This window comes from Podarcis cretensis (assembly GCF_951804945.1).
Source record: "Podarcis cretensis genome assembly, chromosome: 15".
NCBI classification, from domain to species: domain Eukaryota; kingdom Metazoa; phylum Chordata; class Lepidosauria; order Squamata; family Lacertidae; genus Podarcis; species Podarcis cretensis.
This window is the reverse complement of record NC_137185.1, coordinates 24,828,468-24,847,230: the sequence shown is the minus strand read 5'-3', so window position 1 is coordinate 24,847,230 and position 18,763 is coordinate 24,828,468. Positions and strand designations below refer to the sequence as shown.

The window sequence follows — 18,763 nt, the reverse complement described above, 5'->3', positions numbered from 1 at the left end:
ATACCTTGCATCCACCTGCATCGCAACGGAGCCCCTGAGCATGTCCTGAGTGGCTTTCCCCACCAAAACCGACGGCACTGAAGAGCTTCTGAGATTGCACCTAGCCTGGCCCACACAGTTCCAAGCGTGCATTTTCCATCTTGAGGACCAGAAAGTTGCTTTTTACAACACTGAGGTTTTCTTAATTACTTGATGCCAGTTTCTGTGTCTGCGCAGAACCACAGCACACACTCGGGTCCTGGTTATGCCCTCTCACTTACATACCCTTCACCCCAAATAAGTGGCAGCCGGTTGCTGCCCAGCGGCGAGGGAGTGGCACTCTGCACGTGCTCAGAAATATACCTACTGACTCGGTATGATAACCTCAACACTGGAGAAAACAGGTTTTGGAGGGCAAACTCTGGTTTGTCTTACGATGAAGCAGGCATCCCCTCACCCCCATGAGTGTCTATGCTACCTTTTAGAATGGCAACCTTCAGCCACTCTGTGGAGACAGGAACAAGGGAGGAGGGACAAAAGCAAGTGCTGCAAGACTGGAAGGGCACCTTTGTTGCTCCCAGTGAGTGGCACGCCAGCTGGATCTGGCATCCTTGGCATTGCCCATCCCTGGTTATGTCATCTCTGCTGTGTTCACAAACAGTTGGTGGCGGAGGAGCACTGAATGTACCAGCGTGCCAGCCGTGGCAAGCGAGCTCTTGCAGCCGACTCTTCCTGCTTCCACCCAGCCAGGATCCTCCTTCTTCCTCTAAGCTGCCAGCTTTGGGTGCTAGTCAAACACAGCTGAATCCTGAATCACAAAAGCAGTGGTGATGGAGGAGGAGGAGGAGCAGAAACCTCTTTCTGTTCCCAAGCCATGGTGTGTTTTTTTCCAGCTGGAACTCACCAGAACTCAGTTCTGGCCCCTCTCAGGTGGGCACCACTGCCATTATAAGAGAACAAGGGTGAGTTCCAGTACCTGGTTTTTCTAGAAAAATAGCACTGCCCCAAGCCATCTTTCCAACGCCAATCTGGGCATCACCGCTGTGCCTCCTTAGCTCTGAGCCAGTGTGGTGTAGTGGTTAAGAGTAGTGGACTCGTAATCTGGTGAACCGGGTTCGATTCCCTGCTCCTCCACATGCAGCTGCTGGGTGACCTTGGGCCAGTCACACTTCTTTGAAGTCTCTCAGCCCCGCTCACCTCACAGAGTGTTTGTTGTGGGGGAGGAAGGGAAAGGAGATTGTTAGCCGCTTTGAGACTCCTTAGGATAGTGATAAAGCGGGATATCAAATCCAAATCCAAACTCCTCTGAATCTGCCAGGGTTGGCAGCAAAGATCCATCTTTGCCCAACATCCTGCTTTCCACAGTGACCAATCTGATGCCCCTGAAAAGCTCACAAAAAGGGCATGCGCTGCTATGCCCTTCCGCAAGTATTACTCTGACAGACTGTCTCTGTCCACAGAGATTACAAACCATAGAAAGCAACATTATTTAGGGGCTTTGTTTTCGCACACAAAACTGCATCGCACAAATAGAAGGATGAAGGCTTCGACGAAATGCTTTTGCTCGTCTTACTTCACTTGGAAACGTAACCAGGAAACAAGCTTAGGAAATGTGTTTTTAAATCTCTCCATGGAGATTCCAAACCACAGAAACAACATTCTTTGTGGAGGTTTTGCTTACAGACTCCACTAACCCGGAATTAGTACCTCGGGTTAAGAACTTTGCCCCAGGATGAGAACAGAAATTGTGTGGCGGCGGCGTGGCAGGCCCCATTAGCTAAAGTGGTACCTCAGGTTAAAGAGCAGTTTCAGGTTAAGAACGGACCTACGGAACGAATTAAGTTCATAACCCAAGGTACCACTGTACTTAGATTAGCTGCACTGTTCCACTGATTTATGATGATGATGATGATGATGATTAAATGACCCCCTCATTTTTCTCAATCATCCTTCCCTATCAATAATATTTATTTGTGAAAGGGGGTGAGCACATGAGAGGCTCTCGAAAGCACGATATGGAAGTCCTGCCCTCCAGTCTTAAACACGTGGAGACCAGTTGCAGTTACTTAGGCAAGAAAGGAATGCACTCTGTGCATGCTCAGCAGCACCCTCAGCCATCACTCTCGCACGACTGGGGAATGCCATTCAAAACTGAAAATGTGGGCCTGAAACTGGTGAGGGTCTGCTTCAAAGGGATCCCTGACACCAATCCAAGGACAAGGACTTTATAGACTTACGGACGGGGAAATAAATTGGGAACCTTATGGCGTCACTATTTGGGGTCCTCTGCTGAGCGCTGGCTGTGGACTCAGTGGGAAGCCACGAATATTTAAATGCGACACAAAAGCGCTCTGACAGTGTGCTGCGGGTGTGAGCTCATGCGCCAAACATCCCGCGCACGTCGCATCCCTAAAGGCGAACTAATTGCACATTGCTCTATCATGCGCAGAGGAAGGACCGGGGAAGCACGCCCTTGAGGCGCCTGTGTGCATATACACATGTGCACACACACCTCCATGTGCTGAGACAGCTGTCTCGGTCCGTGACACACTCTGGGGAGCACCTGCAGGCGGGCCCCACCCCAAACCTTCTCTAATCTGCTCCACGGGGGCCTATTGACATAGCAAGAGTTTGTGTGTGTTCTGAAGCGAGCATTAAACAATTATACCTGTTACATAAACTCAGGGGACTAGTGCCAGGCAGGGAGGGAGAGGTTGACAGGGAGACTTAATTACACAGGCTCTGAGCTCTGCTGCCAGATCACCTGTTTGCTGCCAGGACTGGGAGGAAGTTGTCCTCCCTAGGAGACTCAGTCCCAAGGGCAAGAAGGCCTGAGAACCTTTGCATTGAGGGGTCTAATCTGAGGCAGGGCTCCATGCGTAGAGCTTGTGCCCCAGGATGTGTTTCTTAGGCAGGACACCTCACCTTTCTCTCTGCTTTTAGGAAGCTCTCACACACGGCACATTAGATGGGACAAACGGAGCGACCCCCAGAACCTGCCCTCCTAGGTGTAACTGATGTATTATCCATTTATAGTTAATAACTAACCGCGGTAACTATGTCAATATCATCATGCGCTGTAGTATCTCGTTGCACTTAGCTACCTTGGGAGTATTGTGCTCCAGAATTCATGTTTGCATGTGTTGTGCGATACACTCAGATACGTTTATTTAGCTTTCACGGTGCAAGTCACTGTAGGATAGGAGGAATGAAGCAAAATAATACTCTCCGTCTGTGGCATGCTCTCCCCAGGGAAGTTCACCTGGCGCCTTCATTATACACCTTTAGGCACCAGGCAAAAACGTTCCTTTTTAACCAGGCCTTTGACCTGATGGACATCCTATACTCTTTTAAAATGTGGCTCTTTTTGAGGAGGGGGGGGGAGTTGTTATTGGGTTATTGTTCTTGTTTCGATTTTATATATTGTGATCTTTTCTGTGAACTGCCCTGAGGCCTCTGGGTATAGGTCAGTACAGTGGTACCTCGGGTTACATACACTTCAGGTTATATATGCTTCAGGCTACAGACTCCACTAACCCAGAAATAGTGCTTCAGGTTAAGAACTTTGCTTCAGGATAAGAACAGAAATCAGGCTTTGGCAGCGCGGTGGCAGCAGAAGGCCCCATTAGCTAAAGTGGTGCTTCAGGTTAAGAACAGTTTCAGGTTAAGAACAGACGTCCGGAACGAATTAAGTACTTAACCTGAGGTACCACTGTATTTAGCTTTCATGGTGCAAGTCACTGTAGGATAGGAGGAATGAGGCAAAATAATACTCTGAGGTGGCTCTCTGTCTGTGGAATGCTCTCCTCAGGGAAGTTCGACTTGTGCCTTCATTATACACTTTTAGGCGCCAGGCAAAAACTTTCGTTTTTAATCAGGCCTTTGGTTGACCTGATGGACATCCTATACCCTTTTAAAATGTGGCTCTTTTTTGGTGGGGAGGGGTTGTTGCTGGGTTCTTGTTCTTGTTTTGATTTTATATATTGTGATCTTTTCTGTCAACTGCCCTGAGACCTCTGGGTATAGGTCGGTATACAAATCCAATAAATAAAATAAAAACTGCACTTTAATATTCCTGCAACAGAGAGTAGTCTGCGTGTTCGGCAGGAATGCCAGTGCAGGCTCCTAGTTCAATCCCCGATGGCACCTCCAGTAAAGAAGGAAGACAGCCTGTCTTAAAGTCTGGAGAATCACACCAAGTCATAGTAATCCAAACCATGCTGAACGAGATTATCTCGCAGCAGATTCCTATGTTTCATTTGCTCCCAGCAGCCACAACCAGCAAGATGGCAGCTGTAACCCAGCAAGAGCCACAGGTTCTCCATCCTCACACGGGAAGCTTGTTTTACCTTGGAACCAGCGTTTGAAATTTGTCAGCTGCATTTTGCATCTGGCTATCGGCCACTTGCGACCGGGTGAAGATGCCCGGCTGCCAGGATGGCGTCTGACATCTCCACCATCTGTAGGTGCATGTCTGGGGATCCTAGGATGGATCTCGGCTTTTTTTTTTTTGCACGCACCAGCAGCACATCCTGTAGAATTCTACCTATTACATTTTATCTGCACAATCAGAATGAATTTCAGGAACCAAAATTTCATACAGTGGTACCTCGGGTTACATACGCTTCAGGTTACATACGCTTCAGGTTACAGACACCGCTAACCCAGAAATAGTGCTTCAGGTTAAGAACTTTGATTCAGAGTAAGAACAGAAATCGTGCTCCGGCGGCGCGGCAGCAGCGGGAGGCCCCATTAGCTAAAGTGGTGCTTCAGGTTAAGAACAGTTTCATGTTAAGAATGGACCTCAGGAATGAATTAAGTACTTAACCCGAGGTACCATTGTATTGAAAAAAAATGACTTTTGAGCCGTCTGCCTCCAAAATAGCAACTACGTTTTCCGTTCTGGTGGCTGTAACCCTCTTTTTAAGGAGCCATTTGGTGCCTAGCTTATATATCTGAGTTTCTAGCACGACTTGGAACCCACCTCCCGTGACTTCTGAGAAAGTCCTGCCTGTCAACGTGAACAAGAAGTGTGAAGGAAAGGCATTTGTCATGCAAATGAACATTCTGGCCAATGCACATTATATGATGCATTACAAGAACCAAACCTGAACAGCCTTTGCTTAAGCCTGCCGTTTTGAGAGGAGAAACCAGAGAGAGTTAAATCCATGCCCAGCAGAACTTTCCATTCGCTCCAGACAGTTGTTGGTTTCTCCTTGGCCCTGCATCCCTAAACATGAGGGCACATCGGTGACCGACACTGCTCTTTGCAGAAATATTTTGCACTGCGGCTGCTCAGGTATTCCTGATATAGGAACACAGAGAGCCTGGGGCAAAGGCTGGTTGTGGGAACAAGTGACTCAAGTTTGGCCACGTTTGACCTGACCCTTGCATGACAAAATCAGGTCGCCGTGACATGACCACATTTCCCGGCGGCCTCCCAGGTGCAGAAAAGACCCAGAAGCGCATGGGAAGTTGGGGCCAACATGGACCCAGAGCTGAACATAAGCCAAGATTTACCTAGTGCTCTGAGTGAGTTTCAAAATGACCAAAACCTGCATGCCCCCCCCTCCCCAGCAATAATTCTGAAGTAGGGGAACAGGGCTGTGGGTACCTGGAACTAACCTCCATCCCTTCCCTGCAGAAAAATATCACACAGTATGCTAAGCCAGCGAAACCTGTTATTCCACACACAGACAGCCTGGAAAGGAAAGCAAACAAAAAGAACCAGATCTCCTCCACTTGACAAAAACTCCTGCTTGGTGTGTTTACTCGCTGAAGCCACGGGGCAACTTCTGTGCCCGAAAAGCAAAGCAAATCCAGCAACCGTTAAAGCAAACTTAAGCCTGCAAAACGGAGCAAACTGGTGCTGAATTTGGAAGAGCAACACTGAAGGATGGGGCACCAGATTAAAGGAACCTTAGGCGATTGATTGAATCTGCTGTGCCACAGTAAAGCGCCATCAACTTATGAACTTAAGAAAAGTCCTGCTGGATCAGGCCAGGGGCCGATCCAGTGCAGCATCCTTTTTTCACAGCGATCAGCCAGAGTTGTCTTTGCGAAGCCCTCGAACAGAACCTGAACACAAGAGTCCTCTCCCTCTCCTGTGTTTTCCAACAACTGGCGTTCAGAAACATTACTGCCTCCGACTGCAAAGGCAGAGCATAGTCATCATGGCTACTAGCCATCGATAACCCTCTTCTCCATGAATTCGTCTCATCCTCTTTTAAAGCCGTCTAGGTTTAGCTATGTGCTGCGTGAAGAAGTCACTTGCTTTTGCCTGTCCTGAACCTTCCAACATTCAGCTTCTTGGGGATGTCCTTAAGTTCCGAGAGTTAACAGCTTTCCCCAACCCAGTGCCCTCTGGAGATTGCTGGGCTCCCAACTCCCACCAGCCCCAGTCAGCACAGCCATCAATCAGGAATAACGAGAGCTGGAGTCCAATAACTACACCTTAAGGGCTAGAGGATGCCTTTAGAACAGGTGTGGGGAAGCCTTCTGCCCTCCAGAGGTTGCTAAACTACAGCTCCCATCATCCCTGGCTGCTGGCCATGCCAGCAGGGGCTGATGGGAGTTGTAGTTCCCACACATCTGCCTTGGGAGCAGCATTCTCACCCCGGAGGGAATGCTTCTTCTAAGATGTCACTAGCCACCTGCAGTTTGAAGAGGAGCTGTAGAATAGTAATTATTTTAAAGCCCACAGCTTGATGAATCAGGGCATCTTTTTAGCCTACTGAAAAGGAGGTTTTTAAGTTTGTTTTTAATGAAATATCTTACCAGTGGATCAATTAAATGGCTATTTGTGCTCTTTAAGCCCTGGTGGTACATGCATTTTTCAAACTGGAGGTTTCCCTATTGGAGAAAGGCTGTAGCTCAGTCGTAGATCATCTGCTGTGCAGGAAGAGGGGCCCAACCTCAATCTGTGGCATCTCCAGGCAGAGCTGAGAATGTCCCCTGACTGAAATCCCAGAGACCCCCCAGCCACCCAGGGCTAATCCACACATCCATTTCTCTGCAAGCTTTCCCCTGGGAACCCAATCTCTAGTGCAGAATCAGAACAAACAGCAGCTGGGTTTTAAGTGGATTGCTGTTAATAATAGTAATAATAATAATAATAATAATAATAATAATAATAATAATAATTTATTACTTATACGCGGCCCATCTGACTGGGTTGCCCCAACTGCTCTGTGAGGCTTCCAACAGAATACAAAAAAACGCACACTACACCAGACATTAAAAACTTCCTGCCTTCAGATATCTACGGAAGGACATATAATTGTTTATCTCTTTGACATCTGATGGGAGAGTGTTACACAAGGCGGGCACTACTACTGAGAAGGCCCACTACCTGGTTCCCTGTAATTTCTCCCAGGTAGTGAACTTCCAGATGGTCCTTGGAGCTTGATCTCACTGTCCAGGCTGAATGATGGGGGTGCAGATGCTCCCTCAGTTATCTGGGCTGAAGCAGCTTAAGGTTTTAAAGCTCGGCACCAGCACTTTGAATTGTGCTTGGAAATGTACTGGGAGCCAGTGAAGATCCTTTAGGACCGGTGTTATATGGTCCTAGTGGACACTCCCAGTCACTAGTCTGGCAGCCACATTCTGGATTAAGTTTCTGAGTCACTTTCAAAGGTAGACCCATGCAGAGCACACTGCAGTAGTCCAAGCGGGATAGATAACCGGAGCGTTTGCCACCCTGGTGAGACAGTGGGCAGGCAGGCAGGGTCTCAGCCAGCATACCAGATGAAGCTGGTAGGCAGCTGTTCTGGGCACAGAATTAACCCGCACAGTTCTCATTTAGCACTAAAGAGAAGGTTTGCCAGATGAGAAAGGCAGGGGAAGGCAAAATTGCTCAAACCCGTGCCTAGAAAGCACCGTGGAAAACTGCTCAGACCCGCGCTTTCTAGGCACAGGGTGAGCAGAAGTGTGGACAATACGTCCCTGTCCCCCCCATGCAGACAAAATACAGTCGTACCTTGGTTCTCAAATGCCTTGTGACTTGAACGTTTTGGCTCCCAAACGCCGCAAACCCGGAAGTGGGTGTTCCGGTTTGCAAATGTTTTTCAGAAGCCAAACGTCCGACGCGGCTTTCGATTGAGTGCAGGAAGCTCCTGCAGCCAATTGGAAACTGTGCCTTGGTTTTTGAACATTTTCGGGAGTCGGACGGACTTCCGGAACGGATTATGTTCGAGAACCAAGGTACGACTGCACTGAGCTAAAAAGGACCAATGGCCTGGCTCAGAACGAGGCCGCTTCCCATCTTCCTAACTAACCCCTTTCGCAGGCCTTGTTCTGGCTGGGGCTGTGCCCTGCGACACACGCAGCAAAAACGCCAACTCCCTTTTCCCCGGCACCACAATGCAAGTCCTCCTGCCCCACTTCCATCCCTGAAGCCAGAGCAGAGCCCTACCTGGGCCTCCTTGGCCAAGATGTCCGTCCGACTGTCTGTCCGCTCCCATGGTTGAGTCGAGGAGCAGCTGGTGGGGCGCAGGGTGGGCGTGATGACCTCCGGGGTGGAGCCGTGGAGGCCGGAGCCTGGGGACCGCCCCCCTTTGCGCCTGCTGGACTCCAGGTAGTCCTTGACGTAATCCGACTGGTAGTACCCCTGCAGCGGGCACAGGTCCTGGCGGCTGCGGGCGATGTACGAGGCACGGGCAGGGGGCGGGTCGGCACGGTAGGAGTCCGACAGGTGCATGGAGGTGATGTCTCGCGCCAGGTCCGAGTGGCTACTGGATTTCTTGCGGCCCAGCGTGGCGCCGTAGCTGGTGGAAGGGCTGTTGCCATAGGAGTAGCTGGGGGCCCCTCCGCTCAGCCCCCCGCTGCCCGGGGTTCTCACCGGGATCCGTCCATAACTGGGGCTGAGCCTGGTGCTGGAGTCCGGGCGTTGGAGCAGCCGCCTGTCGTAGGTCAAGGAGGAGGAGGACGTGGTGGTGCCCGATGTCCGGAGGTAGCTGGAGGGCGCGGTGGGCTTGAGGCCGATCTTCTCCTTGTCCGGGTAGGAGGAGGATAGGTTGGAGGAGTAGGAAGAATAGTTCCCATAGCTGGTGGAGGCCTTGCTGTACGACGAGGTGTCCGAGTAGCGGGGAGCGTCGACATAGCGTTTCAAGGTGGAAGACAGCTGGGACATCCTGCGGGATGGGGCACTGGGGGCGGCGCTGGTGGCATTGGCTGGAAAAAAAGGGGGACACGATGGCAGCCGTTAAGCTAAGGATGGCCCACTACTATTATCAGGGTTGGGCCCAGGTTTCCTGAAAGAGCGTCTCTCTCCCTATATGAACCTGCCCAGGTTTGAAGATCCTCAGGTGAACGCCTTCTCTCTCTCTCTCCCCCCCCCCCAATCCTTTATTATTTTATTCACATAATATACCTTCTTTACAACAAACAACTCCAAAATAAACAGGCAACTCCAAAATAAAATCACATGTAACAAAACCGTAAGTCTCATGTTTTCATTTACACTGATCGCCTTCTCTCGGTCCCATCAACACCAGAAACATGGTTGGTGTGACATGAGAGAGCCTTTTCTGCGGCTGCTCCCAGATCATGGAAGTCCCTCCCAAGAAATGCTAGACTGGCTCCCTCTTTGCCCTCCGGGTATAGGGCGGTATATAAATTCAATAAATAATAATAATATCCTTCCACTGACAGGCTAAGACCTTCATGAGACATGCTTTTTTGAAAAATAAGGTGCAGAAGATGTTGGCCACTGCACTGCTGTCAGGACAAATTGTGCTTTAATGCTGGTTTGAAATGTGTTTTGAGGAACTTGAGCTGTTGTTTTCACATATTACGGGGGAATGTCAGAAGATAACATTATCTTTAATTATATACAGTACCTAATATATGGAGATTGATTATTGGCCAACGTGCCCTTACACCTACAAAAGATTGATATTGATACATTGGAAGGACAAAAATACGACTGCTTTTGATCAATGGATAGATGACATGGCAACTCTTGCAACCCTTGAACGGATCGTTTCCAGACGAAGATTATGTATGGATAAATTTAATGATATTTGCAACACATTTACTGAAACCATAGTGACCCATGAATCAGTGTATATTTGAGGGAAACAATAAATTCATCCATCTACATATGTTTTACAGTGATACCTCGGGTTCTTCTTCTCATATGTTTTACAATGATACCTCGGGTCTGTTCTTAACCTGAAACTGTTCTTAACCTGAAGCACCACGTTAGCTAATGGGGCCTCCCACTGCCGCCACATGATTTCTGTTCTCATCCTGAAGCAAAGTTCTTAACCCGAGTTCTTAACCTGGGTTAGCGGAGTCTGTAACCCGAAGCGTCTGTAACCTGAGGTACCACTGTATATAGTTCTTTAATCTTAATTACTGGTATATTCCACTGTCATGTTGTTATCATTGTTTTCCTCTATCTTTTTCTTTCATTTTCTTTTAACTCATTCTAATATTGTTAATAAATTAAACAAAGTGGTACCTCAGGTTAAGTTCTTAATTTGTTCTGGAGGTCCGTTCTTAACCTGAAACTGCTCTGAACCTGAAGCACCACTTTAGTTAATGGGGCCTCCCGCTGCTGCCGCGCAGCCAGAGCACGCTTTCTGTTCTCATCCTGAAGCAAAGTTTTTAACCCGAGGTACTATTTCTGGGTTAGCGGAGTCTGTAACCTGAAGCGTATGTAACCTGAAGCGTATATAACCCGAGGTACCACTGTAATTTTTTTTAAGGAATTAGTAATGCTGTGTGTGTGTGTGTGTGTACAGATTCAAAAAATGCAACCACATAGGTGCCCGTGGGAAACTAAAATGACATCAAACGGGGCAGTGGGTGAGAATCAACCAGCCCCGAAGGCAGGTGTTGCAGAGTCAGAACACCAAGGAGCCAGCTCCAAAACAGGAACAGCAGGTGGCATAAACAGAAACTCAACCCTTGATTCCTTTGCCAAGGTGTGTTTACATTTGCAAACCCTGCAGCCATACATAAAGGCCACCGGCGCCCTCTTCTGACCAAGACTATCTTTGCAACAGAACAGCAATACGATCGTATCACGGAGGAGCTCTCTTTTAAACTAGAATTTCTGGCAGATCAACACCATCAGTGTTTTTTTTTTTTACAGGGTGATACCCAAGGGCACATAGTAGCGGCACCTTTTTTTCTTAAAAAAAGCAGCAGCAGCAGCAAGCACTGCACACATACATTTAAAGCACATCCAATGAACATTTAAATCAAATGACTTCCCCTCAAAGAATCCTGGGTGCTGTAGTTTGTTAAGGGTGCTGGGAACTGTAGTTCTGTGCTCTATCTCAGATAATACAGAGTTGTCTGGCCCAGATCTTCAGAGTGCTCTCTCTCTGTGTGTACAATCTTTATCTTCCAAGGATCTCAAGGTGGTGTATATGGTTTTCCTCCTCCCCATTTCCTTCCCACAACAACCCTGTGAGGTAGGTTAGACTAAGAGATGGTCACCCAGTGGGCTTCATGGCTGAGTGGAGATTCGAACCCAGCACTCCCAGGTCGTAGTCCAACACTCTAACCATTACGCCACACTGGCACTGTTGTGCCTTTAACACAGCTGAATTAGTGGGGCAATTCTACGAGGAATTCTCCCATCCCTTAGAAACCTCAACAGGGAAAAAGTACAGCTTGCAGAATTCAGTCCCTAATGACATCTCCAGATGGGTTTGGGAATGTCCCCCATCTGAAATTCTGGAGAGCCCCTGCCAGCCGGTGTAGACCAGTGTTCTTCAACCCTGGGCGCCCAAATGTTGTTGGACTATAACTCCCAACATCCCACACCGTTAGCAAAGCTGGCTGGAGATGATGGGTTTTGTAATCCAGCAACACCCGAGAACCCACGTCTAAAAAAACCACCGGTGTAGATAATAATAATAATAATAATAATAATAATAATAATAATAATTTTTATTTATACCCCGCCCTCCCCAGCCAAGACTGGGCTCAGGGCAGCTAACAACCAATAATAAAAACAAGTTGATTGAAATATAACTTAAAAACAAGATTAAAATACAACATTAAAACATTAAAATGCAGCCTCGTCACAGGAGGAGAAAGGAAAAAATAAAGAAAGAGGGGGAGGGAGTCCAACTGATTCTAAACCAAAGGCCAGGCGGAACAACTCTGTTTTACAGGTCCTGCGGAAAGAAATTAGATAATAAGATACTAGATGAGTCCACTTTTTTGCCAGGCTGGCCACATACTATGACTGCATGAAGATGGCAGGGGGCTTCACCTGTGGGATTTCTGCCTGCCACCCAGCTATTCAAGGCACAGCCTTTCCTATCTCAGGAAATAAAAAAAAAAGCGTGGCCATTTGCCAAGGGAACTGCCTCCAAAACACAGCTCCCTGGGAACGACATGTTCTTTCATGAACCTCTACACTTGCAGCACACCTGCAGACGCCTTCAGGTAAGTTTCCCTGGCAGCCCTAGTCCTCATGCCCGCCTGCCTTAGCCTCTTCCCAAGCGCCTCATCGCCCAGGGTGACCTGCAGCTGCCCGCTCTGGACCCATCATGTGCAATCACGAGGTGCGCCGTGCAGGTTGCGTTGTGCGCAATTGCTGCCACTACCTCCCAGGGCCAACCAGACTGCTTTGCTCATGCAGAAGCACGACCCCTGGTGTCGCTTCTAGGAACCGCAATGCTGGGCTGTTGCTTTTCCTAGCGTGCTGCCTAAGATTAAATCTCCAGCTCTGCTAATAACAGGCCTCCGACAGCCCTGTTTTCCACTTCTGCTCTCTACACTTGCTCTTCTTGCTTCCTTGTTCCAGCAGCCTCTTGCTGAAACCTGAACTCTCCCTGGCACCCGGGACAACCTGATCACAGCCCTTCCAAAGCCTAGCACCTGCCAGCATCTTTGGGCCACAGCTCCCTTCGTCCCCGACCATTGGTCCAGGCAGTTGGAACTGGTGGGTCGAGCACAAGGGAAGCCCCACGTAGAGCGCTTTGCAGTAATCTAACCTTGGAAGTATCTGGTGCACAAACTGCTGCCGCCATCTCCCTCTGTTAGGGATTGTGGATGCTGTGCTTGCTCTTATTCAACCATCTCAAACTCCACTTTGCTCTATTTAATCCAAACAATAAAGGTTAGAGTTACTAGCAAGTCTTATGTTATCCCTCCATTCCAGCGGGATGATTGTTGGGACTGGCTCTCCACTACCATTTTCTTTGGGGAGTGACTCAACGACTGCCCTGCTCGTGGCCTGACCAATTGTCACGTTTAGGGCAATTATTTCCCAGCCCCCCCCCCCCAGGTCAAACTGGCTAATGACTCCATGGGATTTTATTAATCCTGTCGGCGTGTGGCCAAGACTCACTTGCCTGAGTCATTCAGAGCTATTTTGCTCTGCATGTATTTCCCCCCGCAACTGCACTTGCTGGTGATGTGTCTGAATCACAAAGGCTGTTCCTGGCTGCCTCTCTCCAGCTAAGGTGACTAGAGGACACTGAACTACAACTCCCATCATTCCTAGCTAGCACGCCCAGTGGAAGAGGATGGTGGGAGTTGTAGTTCAAGAACATCTTGTGCTCAGTTCTGGGCATCACATTTTAAAATGGACATTGACAGGCAGGGACGCGTCAAAAGGAGAAAGGCAAATGCGATAATAATGTGTCTGTATACCCAGGCCACATCTTCACCATACATTTAAAGCACTATTATAATAAAGTCATGGCTTCTCCCAAAGAATTCTGGGAAATGTGGTTTGTTAAGGGTGCTGAGAGTTGTTAGGAGGTGCCTATTCTGCTCACAGAGCTACAATTCTCACAGTTCCCTAGTAAGAGAATTGATTGCTAAACCACTCTGGAAATTGTAAGTCTGTGAGGGGTACTAGGGGAGTCTCCTAACAACTCTCAGCACCCTTAACAAACTACAGCTCCCAGAAATATTTGGGGGAAGCCATGACTGTTCAAGAGTGTTTTAAATGTGCAGTGCAAATGGGGCCCAGCTGTGAGTAAATTTGCTTCTGGGTAGATGCTCCAAGTTTGCCATTTAAAAAAAAAAATAATAAAAAAATTCAATTTCAAGCATTTTTTAATTCAAGAGTGCTTTAAACGTATGGTTCGGATGTGTGGCCCAAGTCCTATAAAGAGCTGGGTAAATTTAATCTGAAGAGAAGATTAAGAGGGGATACGATAGCAGCACCAAGATATCTGAAGGGCTGTCATGAAGAAGGTAGAGCAGGCGAGGGCATACAGCTATGTCTTTAAAGCACATTCAAAGCACATTTCCTCGCTCAAAGAATTATGGGCCCTGTAGTTTGGGAAGGGTTGCTGTGAACTGTAACTCTGTGAGGGCTAGACTACAGTTCCCAGAATCCTTTGAGGGAAAGAATGTGCCTCAGGTGTGCTTTAAAGGTATAGAGTTCTCGCTGCGGACTTGCAGACTGAAAAAGGCTTCGGGGTCGGGAAAAGTTGGCTTCGTGTTTAGCAAAAGCTCTTGAGCGAGCAGTGGCGCCACCTGCGAGTTCAGGAGCTCTGTGCCACGTTCTTGATCTGTGCCCGTACCTTGATTTAAAAGCACAGACAAACCGCTCAATCTTTTCAAAATCTTGAAGCGGTGTTTGGAAGGTGGGGTTGTGGGGCTGCTGGAACAGAGGGAGACACCGTCTCCTACACCGCCAGGTCACTAAGTCTGCCTAGCTAGTATTCCATGCTCTGACTGGCAGCAGGTCTTCCCCATCACTTGATCCTTTTTTTATATAAAAGGATCTGCAAGGAAAGTGCTTGCCGCAGCCTGGCCTTGCCTTTCAGCTGCGGGGTGGGGGTTAGAGGAGCTTTGCAAGCAGCCCAGCCCCCTCTACTCCATTCAGCTCAACACAAGCAGCTCCTCCATCAATAATTCAGGCACACAGATCAACTCCAGTTTGATGCAAATGGGGAAGGGAAAAGCCTTCTTTGATCTAGCCAAGGAGCTGTTTTTCCACTGGGCCTGCTGTTCATGTCAAAGTCCCGCCTCTCCTCCTACCTCACCTGCAAAGCGGGCAGGGGATTGGTATTTGAGGGGCATAGGCTGTTGCAACCCAGGGGCGAGGCAAGCCTGGCTGGTATCTCAATAAATGAAGGCTTTGATTGGTGCAGGAGGGAGAATACCGGACCGGCTACACCTCTGGGGTCCTGTGGCTGGTAGGGTGCCCCGTAATTTCCAGATGAAATGCTCCTATTTCCACATGAATCATTAGATCAACCTCTTGTTTTGTGGCAAATTGCTTCTATGGTTTCCTTTTCTGCGTTTGTTTGTTGCACAAATTACTAACTCTGGCACTTGCTCACTGAGAGGCCTTGGGAAAATCAATCACCCGCCAGTATCTTCAAGAACACCTGCAGCCCATTCCCTACACCAGTGGTTTCCAGTAGCACCCTGGGGTGCCTTGAATGATGGTTAGGGGTGCTGCGGGCAACACTGGCCTTTGGACCTCTTTCCTTCCCTCCCTCCTCCGATGCCCTCCTGTCTCTGCCTCCCAAAGGCTTGACAAGCTATTTGTTGCAGCAGTCCCGGCTATAAGCTCCCCAGGTGAATGGTGCATCTGGAGCTGGCCAGGGGGTGCTGGTTGCCAGGAGCTGAAGTGGCCTTGGAATAAGCAAGCAAGCAGGTGAAGGAGCCCAGCCAGCCAGTCCTTGCTGTTGGGAATGGACAGGCAAGGCTCAGGCCTCTGTGGGGCAGGGTGAAGAGGCACCTCTCTCTGGGGCAGGGGGGACGCAGCTCAGAGATCGGGGTGGCGGCTGTCGCTGCCCAGAGGACTCCAAAGGAGAGATGAGAGGAGGCTAAGGGAACACTCCAGAAGGGAGGGTGTTTGAAAAAAGGACGAGAGGCTGCCAGCTCTGCAGGCAAGGGGTGACATAACTGGGATCCTGAGTCCTACAGGGGTGTCGCAGAAAGAATGCAGTTGGTCAAGGGAGCCGTGGACTCAAAAAGGTTGAAAACCTACACAGAGGGAACTATTGTGCAAACTACCATATGTCTAAATTATTGTGGTAGCAATTGCAGATGCAGGTATTTCATGCTGTGTTCATGCGTACGAGCTGGGGTGCTGCAAGGAGCTGCAGGTCTGCATTGTGTATGCCTGAAATTTCTCACACGCATGATTATCCGCCCTGAGATTTTTCGATAAAAGGCAGTATATAAATTTAAATAAATAAAATAAATAATACCCAAAGCGTACGCATGCCCTGCACTAAAACAAGTTATCCATTAACAATATGGCTCAGTCTCAGTTTCACATGTGTAAAATGGGAAGAAAACACAACTTTTAAAAATTAGGAATAAGGCTTTGGCACAAAGGAGCACAGCTGTGTTTGCAAACTTTTCTCTTTTTTAAAAAGAAATTGATATAAGCTACAGCAGAATAAAGTGGCAGAGTGGGGAGATATTTAGGTTGCACGAAACCCCACAACTTTCCACAATACTGCTTGGTTTTAGGCAGATGATCTAACAGATTTCAATAATAATAATAACAACAACAATAATTTGACTCAGCTTTGGTTTGGGACATGGCTTTTAACTGAAGAACTGCAAGAGGCAAAATTATCCCAGAGCATGTGCAGAGTGCCTTTCCCTCATCATTCAGAAAGTGAAACCAAAAGCCTCCTCTCAACCCTGCCCTGCAAAAGACGTCACAAACACCTCAGCAGCAGCAGTGCAATTAGGTAATTTTAGAACCTGGACTTAATGAGTTGCATTCAACATTAATCATACTCAGAGTAGAACTACTAAAATTAAATGACTTAAATTAGTCATGTCCATTAATTTCAATAGGCCTACACGGAGCACACATGACAAATGCTGAATACAACCCAAAGGGGTTTTGTTAAGATGATAAATGGCAAAGCTGGCTTTCCACACTTTGACGTGAGTGAATTAATCAACATAGGCTATGTACATACCATAAACATACTTATAGCACATTCCTATCCCTCAACTCCCCGGGAACCATAGTGAGTGCTGGGAACCGTAGTTCTGTGATGGGAAAACTTAAGTTGCCAGCATTCATTTTTTTTGTTTAGGAGAGAGGGGTAATGCGCTTTCAATGTACACTGTGTACACAGCCAATGCTGATTACTTCACTCATTTCAAAGCGTGGCAAAGCCAGGCTGGCTCAGTTTTGGGGGGGGTTGGGTTGGGTTGGGGGGAGCTCTCCTGCTCATTCCTTTCAGTGGAGTCCTGTCCTTCTGCCCCAAAGTCTTGCCCTGACGGTGCAGCTGCCTCTAGGGTTACAACCGAAGCTCTCTTGAGCTGAAGGGAATGAAGTCCAAGCAGACAGGAGCCCTTTCCTTTGGCAGCTAAAGGCATAAAAGCAGCAAGTGTACAAAAAATAAAAACATCCGTCCGCAACGGGTCAAGTGCGCAAGTGCTCAAACGGGGCTTTAAATGGTGGCTTCATGGGATCCCACCACTAAGAGCCACAGGTGGGAGCCATGGCCCAAGACTTGCAGCTGCACAGAGGAGAAAGACTTCCCAGGTCTTACGTACCTTAGCGGGGCTTGGCTCTCCAATGAGGAGGAGAAAGAAGCTGTCGTTGTCCCAAACAGACGCGCTGAGAGGGTTTTTTTGGGGGGGAGGGAAATAGTCAAGTCAACTTGAAGGGCAGGTGCTATTCTGCTACACCCCTTCAGCCCAGAAGCACCAACCGCTCCCCCAGGGGGAAGCAGGAAACTTTGGGGTGGCCAGAGGGGGTGTCCTTACGGTTTGCCCTGGCCTTTCTCCAAGGCTAGCCGCCTGTTGGTGTCTCCCTCCCAACTTCTCCTTCCTTTTTTACTTTCGAGTTGGACAGCTCTCGCAGGGCTGAGAGTCACTGGTTGCTGGGGAAACAGCCCTCTTTTTCAAAGGCCTTTCAAGATGCCCAGCGTAAACTCTGGGCTTGGCTGGCTGCCCATGGCCAGGAGCCAGGCAGCAGGGAAACAGGCGGCCGAGGGAAATGTGCTCCGGGGGCTTGCAAACTCCCTTCCAGAGGGTACTGCTGGGCAGTGGAGGCCGGCCCCTTAGAGGAAATGGGGCAGTGCCCCACTAACTGGCCTTGGCTGACCCCCAGTCTGCCTGCTTCTTTACTTACAACCCATGCAGGGGTTGGTACCGCCTGCCACCTTCCTCCTCTCGCTCCTGAATCTCAGGGTTTCCCCTTGCAGAACTCAGCAGCAGAGAGGAAGATGGGGACAAAACTAGGATTTGTTGGCTCTGCCCCCACCTAAGCCTCACCTGCAGCCTCGTGCCTCTTTAAACAGCCATAGTGGGACGCAGGTGGCGCTGTGGGTTAAAGCCTCAGCGCCTAGGGCTTGCCGATCGAAAGGTCGGCGGTTCGAATCCCTGCGGCGGGGTGCGCTCCCGCTGCTCGGTCCCAGCGCCTGCCAACCTAGCAGTTCGAAAGCACCTCCGGGTGCAAGTAGATAAATAGGGACCGCTTACCAGCGGGAAGGTAAACGGCGTTTCCGTGTGCGGCTCTGGCTCTGGCTCTGGCTCTGGCCAGAGCAGCGATGTCACGCTGGCCACGTGACCCGGAAGTGTCTCCGGACAGCGCTGGCCCCTGGCCTCTTAAGTGAGATGGGCGCACAACCCCAGAGTCTGTCAAGACTGGCCCGTACGGGCAGGGGTACCTTTACCTTTTAGTGCGACTCATGCAACACGTTGGCGATTAATATACACAGAATAATAAATTATACATTCTTTATCAACCTTCTGAGAAAAATACAAAACATTAAACAAAGCCACAGAGACTTGAGAACTACCCAACCTAAGATAAACTTAGAATGTCTGGTTTCAATAGATTTTTCAAATGCTTAACTCAGTCTTT

General features: G+C 48.8%; 2 protein-coding genes across 7 annotated transcripts in view; one reads left to right on the top strand and one right to left on the bottom strand.

Moving 5' to 3' along the window:
• Window positions 1-1,156, top strand: part of NLRX1 (NLR family member X1) — a 307,093-nt gene extending 305,937 nt beyond the window's left edge. Inside the window, exon 10 of the transcript XR_013833335.1 lies at window positions 1,035-1,156. The gene's annotated coding sequence lies outside the window, so the exon portion shown is untranslated. The remainder of the gene's footprint in view (window positions 1-1,034) is intronic.
• The window catches only part of USP2 (ubiquitin specific peptidase 2), an 82,341-nt gene that overhangs the window by 43,336 nt on the left and 20,242 nt on the right, over window positions 1-18,763 (bottom strand). For all 6 annotated transcript variants that reach the window (XM_079954736.1, XM_079954737.1, XM_079954738.1 and 3 more), the window contains one exon: window positions 8,393-9,150. In XM_079954736.1, the coding sequence (XP_079810862.1) occupies window positions 8,393-9,150 (758 nt within the window). The remainder of the gene's footprint in view (window positions 1-8,392; window positions 9,151-18,763) is intronic.